This window comes from Folsomia candida, unplaced genomic scaffold, assembly GCF_002217175.1.
Source record: "Folsomia candida strain VU population unplaced genomic scaffold, ASM221717v1 Fcan01_Sc002, whole genome shotgun sequence".
Classification (NCBI taxonomy): Eukaryota; Metazoa; Arthropoda; class Collembola; order Entomobryomorpha; family Isotomidae; genus Folsomia; species Folsomia candida.
Genome location: NW_019091194.1, coordinates 8,476,297 through 8,481,844, shown reverse-complemented (window position 1 = coordinate 8,481,844; position 5,548 = coordinate 8,476,297). Strand labels below are relative to the sequence as shown.

Genomic DNA, 5,548 nt, shown 5'->3' with positions numbered 1-5,548 from the left:
CGCGAAGGCGGAGTCACCGTTTCCTTCTCTCCCCTGAATATAGACTCTCCTCTGAATGTACAGGGTGCAGGCACGTTCTCGCCAAAACGTTTCCTATCACCCTTTTTCATATGCCCTCCTGTCGTCGTAATTTATTTTGAACGACAGAAATCTTAATTAAGACACATTTCTCTTAAAAAGTCTACTGTTTTGGACCATGCAATATTGGACAGAAGAAAGACGCCTTACTCCATTTCCATTTATTCAAGAAAAGTTGGTTATGCATGCGTGTCACCTGACTGAAACTAATGTTTTCTAACGTAACGTTTTCTGCATAAAGGATGAGACATTCGATTCAACTACGATTCAACCTATGACCCACTGCTAGTCTTTTGAATATACATTGCAGGTCTAAGTAGAGGACCCACACCCAATCACACACAACATTCTTAGTTTCGATCTTAATGAATATTGAATACCAATCTTTCAAGTTTAATCACTTTTCTTATTAACGTTATTTAATATTACTCCAAATATAAGTTCGAGCCAATAGTTGAAATATAAATAGCAGGGTACACAAGTCCCATACAAAGGTTAAGCAGGCAGGGTTTTCAGTATTCTGAGAAGTGGTTCACCCCGTGTCGGCAGTCCTTATTGGATTTGTGGGCACAATAATAACACCATTCTCCATATGGAGGCTGTAGAATTTCTTTCTCTTTACATGAGCATGAGCGAGGCGAGAGCGACATCACTTTTTACTCTGTAGTTATATTTGGCTAATTTTCACGTTTTAAAATATCTCTGCCAAAAACTGGACATGAAAAAAATATTATCTCTGAATTAATATCACGCAAAAATGGCACCTTGCGTTATACTCGAACTATAATTGTGGAAATATCATAAATTTACCTGAAAATCTAATGCATACACCAACATAACAGGGAAACGTATTCTTGAAAAAGGTGTTCGGCAATGAGTTGTCTCATTGACGTGGTGTTTTTATGGTTATTTATTGGACCAATTTTTTTGAATTTTTAATTTCTCACGAGTGCTATTACATACGAATCGTATGATACGATGTGATTACAGGGGTAATCATATTATTTATGACTATGCATATATAAAACAATCAATCAAGAAATGCAAGGATGAAAATATTTTAGGTTTTGGTCAAGAATGCAAAGAGTACGTATATTTCCCGTTAAATGTGGTTCTTTCTTACCATCTTGTCTTTTCCTCCAATTATTTTGCCAACGTATAAGGCATCAATTTTAGAGTTAAACAGCCAAGTTTATCGTGAAGCATACATAGGTGAAGTAATCAAATTACATAGTTATAATATCATAAATAAAAAATTCCAAAGAAAAACGAAAAATAGACTTTCCATTTACCATTGCATCGCAATTTTTTCATACTTGCATACATCATAAATATAATCCAACGAATGGAACTTTAATTCTAAAGGTATATGCATATATATGACAATTTGCAATTCAAAATCGAAACATAAATAAATTCAAACAAAATCCCTTCACTTTTACATACCCTTTCCTTGCAATAAAAATTCGCGACGAAATAAAATTATCTCGAGTCAATCACTTAATAAAATAACTTACTAATTTAAAGATTTGAGAATTAATAATTAGTATAAAAGTAAACTAATTCAAGTTTTTCTATCGAAAAAATTGGTTCGTTTTACATTGGTATTATTTGTTATGAAGACATTTAATAGGTATATAATTCAGTCAGATTTCAGATCTCGGTTGTGAGTTTGAGTTGTTTTGATTGTGAACCTATCGCCGGAAGAATTAAATATCTATTTACTAAATATGCGTGTTACTATATGTCTACATTTCTACATAACATAATCGACCTTGTCAAAAACTCACTTGGCATTTCATACTGAATTCGTTCTATTTAGCAGTTTGATCGGAACGAATAATGCAAAGTTGTGACTGTCATTTTGTCGTTGTGACACTCGGAAATTTGCAAATCTCTCCCCGATAATCTTTGCTGCTCACTCCTTTTGTCAGGCGAGTGCAAATTCTGTTTTGTTCTCATCTCATCATCCAAACGAACCAAAACGGATGTACATATTTGCACATGTTATTTTTCCCTGTGCCAATTTTGCAACTTTCAAATTTCCATGCTTTATTTCGCAACCGTATGAATATTAGGGACATATGTAGGTACTAAAGGGCTTAAATTGCATTTTACAAATTTAGTTGATGTACCTGCAAGAAATTGATTCTGTTGTTGCATCCCTCCTATGATGTAAATTGCAGCATGAGTTGTTTGTATAATAAATGTCCGTAAAAATCGATTTCTGATTGATGGAAAACGTGAATTAATGTGGAAAGCCTATACATTATTTCATGTTACTAAACAATGTAAAGGTGTCACCATCATCCATATAAATTAAACGAGTGATGTTAACTTTGATTTTTCGGTAGATTAAGATTGTATGATGACCCTAAAATATATTCAGGTTGATAATATATTTCTTTCTCTGCACAATTCCATCGAAATAAAATATGTAGCAAACTCAAAATAAAGGGCAATAAAGTAAATCACGGCAAATTGGAAAGTAGACCGGATACCTAGCACCACAATGCAATAATGAGAATAATATAACGCTACCAAGCACTTATGACTTATTATAATGCTGCATAATGTGTCTATGCTATGTGCTTTACTATCAGACTAGACTACCATGTAGAGAGAGAGAGAGATTCGTTTTAGTTCTCGTCGTTGTTTTTTAAGTCAACTTTGCACATTTCACAGAGGTGCAGAAATCTGCATGGTGCAGCAACGATGCACTTTTTGTCGCTTATGCTTCCCATTCTTCCTTGGTTAAATGATAAAGCGATAATTAATAATAACAAATTATCATGCATTGTTGAGTTGCTAACTATAACTCTCATATACAAATATGTATATAAATATATTATGACATTTATATAATTACCTTTGTCTACTAAATCAAAAAAATATTCCATCCAATCATCCAAGTGCCATCAATTTATGAGCAAAGTAGTTCATCTATAATAATGTATACATTCTAAAATGTGAATTAACTAGTTAAGTCGTCATTGTAAGTAAAGCTCTTGCAATTTAAGGATGTCCATCCATAGAGTTCGGTATGTACATAGAATTGCATGCATATTAAATTACCATGTATTACAGATGTAAAAAGCATGTATCCATCAACGGATTAGTTTAATTTTAACTCAAAAAGCCGACTTGAATTAATCCGCACAAAATACAAATAGTATGGCTCCTCGTGAAATTTCGCTTGTCGTTTATAAACTTATATAAACCGTTACAGCGCTTGTATGCAAAAGGAGTGTACATATCTTAGGTGTATTGAGTATATATGCATGCACACATACAACATATGGTGAAATTTAAAGAATGAATATATAGTAATTGTAGCAGGGTTAAGTTAACAACTGACGTGTATATGGTATAGGTTTATTTAATATCATGCACATTTTAGATTTAGCGAATTAATCAATTCCTTCTGCATGAACTATGAAACTGCTTGAAGACTAACAATAAGTTGTACTGATAGCTTTTTTTATTGCAAAGTTCATAAACAATAATAAAATATATGCCACAAAGTTACAGTGAATTACTCGCTGGTGTTATTTTAATTCAGTTAACATTTAGTTTCAAATTCTTGAGATACACAAAAACCTAAACGGATTCTATTGTATTTTGACTAGTTTGGGCTTCTGCTAAATTTCCAAGTTCAGATTTCTGTTGTTTATTCTTCCGACTCCGTGTATAAGTTCGCTTTGGTCGATACTGTCCTGCAAGCAGATCAGTAGCAGTATATCCTTGAGGTATCTTGAGTTTGTAGATTGCAGGTCTGCCAAAAAATTGACGATTGGTAGGGATCAAATTCATTTTTTTCGTATCCGCTTCCAATAATTCAGTTTTCAATACTTTGTCAGCCAGGGATACAGTTTCGTAGGTAGCTCTTGTAATGAGATGAGCCTTTCCAAATATATTGTCGCGAGGGATTGAAGGCTCAGGGATAATATTTTTAAGGGTTGAGCACGGCCGACGGGATGGATCATCCTTATTGTCTAGTGAAAATGAGATGATAAAAAATATTACATTCCAATCAATCGTAATATAAATTTATTGATACTAAATAAGTAAAAGATGCTGACTTAGTTTCGAAGATGTCACACCAGCTTCCTGCTTGATGACGATGGGTTCGTCAGCCTTCTTTCTAAAGAACATGGCCGTGCCAGTGGGTTCCTCCCAATGGCATGCAAAATAACGATTGCCAATTTGTAACACTGGAGAGGCAGATTGAAACTGGTGGAATTGGATGCTGATTTTCGGATGAGTGGCCTTGACGGGTTGTGCCTTCATACGATGTCTTTTCCTCTGGAATCTTAAAAAGTCATCAGGCTGGACAGCAAATAGCTCTTGGATGCTCGGAATATCATTCAGTTCGACATAAACTAGCTGTTCCTCCCACTCCCCAGTAGGTTCTTCTGAATCTGACAATGTTTCCCATTCGTTGTCGTCCTCGTCATCTATCTGTACATACTCTGAGGCCGTAACTGTTTGACCACATAAGAATTTATAAAATTTTTGTTTAGTTGCATTTGGACAAGTTATACACATGCCTTATAAATAAATAAATAAGTAGGTGGTCAACTTAACTAACCCTCAATTTCTTCCGAAGATTCCACTCTGGCTCCAGATATATAGGTAAGGTTATCTAATTCCTCCTCAGTTTTCACCTTGTTAATCAAGCTGTGGGGGTAGCAGAGCCATTTCAATTTATTTGCAGGTCCGAGGGGAAGAGTGGGTTCGGATTTCTTTGCGTATACTGGAGTGGAAAATTCGATGGGTCCAGTGGTAGCGCCATCCGTCGACGCCGAGGGGCCAACAAGCTCTTCATCAGACCTAATATCTTCTTGTCTGGTAAAGCCGCGTCTCGTAGACTGACCTCTTCGTTTTGAAGATGATTGTGTTGTGCTTTTACGCGTTGAGGGTTCCTTATCTCTAGTGTCAAGAGAGATTAGATTTTCTGACACAGTTCCACCTCCCCCCTTGGTCCTTGTTCGTTGGCTTCGTCGCAACATTGTGTACTCCTGATGAATAATAGACAATACCTTATTCTAAGGAAAAAAATAGCTCTCTAAAATGTAGAAGAATTGTATTTATACCTTAATTAAATGAAAAGAAATTTCAAATATAGATGCGAAATATTTACTAAACAAATTTACAAACAAAAAATACACATGTAAAATGTACAAAACCAAAAATTCATAAAATAATGCATTCCACTCACTTTGAATTTCTGAAGTTCCGATCTCCCACTTTAACAATGAGCCCTTTTTGTTTAGCTCAAACAATCCTCCGTGGTTCAAACAATATAGCTACTACTAGGCCAATTTAATTGAATTTAATCGAAAATGGTAAGCATTTAGGAAATTTGCTAACAGTTGATGGTGAACCGTGAACCTATCTTAGCGAATTTATTCGTCAAGTATTATACAAGTAAGCACATTTTCCCACTTTTCCAATTCGTCTCACTTTC

The 5,548-nt window shown here is 34.9% G+C and overlaps 1 protein-coding gene across 4 annotated transcripts; it reads right to left on the bottom strand.

The window, feature by feature from the left end:
- Positions 1 to 3,541: 3,541 nt before the first annotated feature.
- LOC110842859 lies at positions 3,542 to 5,487 on the bottom strand. 4 transcript variants are annotated; one of them, XM_035848632.1, is made up of 6 exons: positions 5,300 to 5,487; positions 5,175 to 5,220; positions 4,670 to 5,099; positions 4,161 to 4,562; positions 3,931 to 4,073; positions 3,542 to 3,853 (listed from the first exon to the last, which is right to left on the bottom strand). In XM_035848632.1, the coding sequence occupies exons 3-6, from the start codon at positions 5,088 to 5,090 to the stop codon at positions 3,806 to 3,808; spliced, it is 1,014 nt and encodes a 337-aa protein (XP_035704525.1). In that variant the 5' UTR covers positions 5,091 to 5,099; positions 5,175 to 5,220; positions 5,300 to 5,487; the 3' UTR covers positions 3,542 to 3,805. The 4 variants fall into 4 exon arrangements, with proteins under 4 accessions (XP_035704525.1, XP_021944388.1, XP_035704524.1 ...); XM_022088696.2 differs by having other exon boundaries at positions 3,542 to 4,073; XM_035848631.1 differs by lacking the exon at positions 5,175 to 5,220 and having other exon boundaries at positions 3,542 to 4,073; positions 4,670 to 5,126.
- Positions 5,488 to 5,548: the final 61 nt, after the last annotated feature.

What these genes read in the sequence shown, in the direction of transcription:
- LOC110842859 (XM_022088696.2), bottom strand. Translation starts at nt 5,090, where the DNA reads ATGTTGCGACGAAGCCAACGAACAAGGACCAAGGGGGGAGGTGGAACT. An exon ending in ATCTTCGGAAGAAATTGAGG is followed by an intron (nt 4,563 to 4,669) that starts GTTAGTTAAGTT and finishes GTGGTCAAACAG; the next exon opens with TTACGGCCTCAGAGTATGTA. An exon ending in TGTGACATCTTCGAAACTAA is followed by an intron (nt 4,074 to 4,160) that starts GTCAGCATCTTT and finishes CATTTTCACTAG; the next exon opens with ACAATAAGGATGATCCATCC.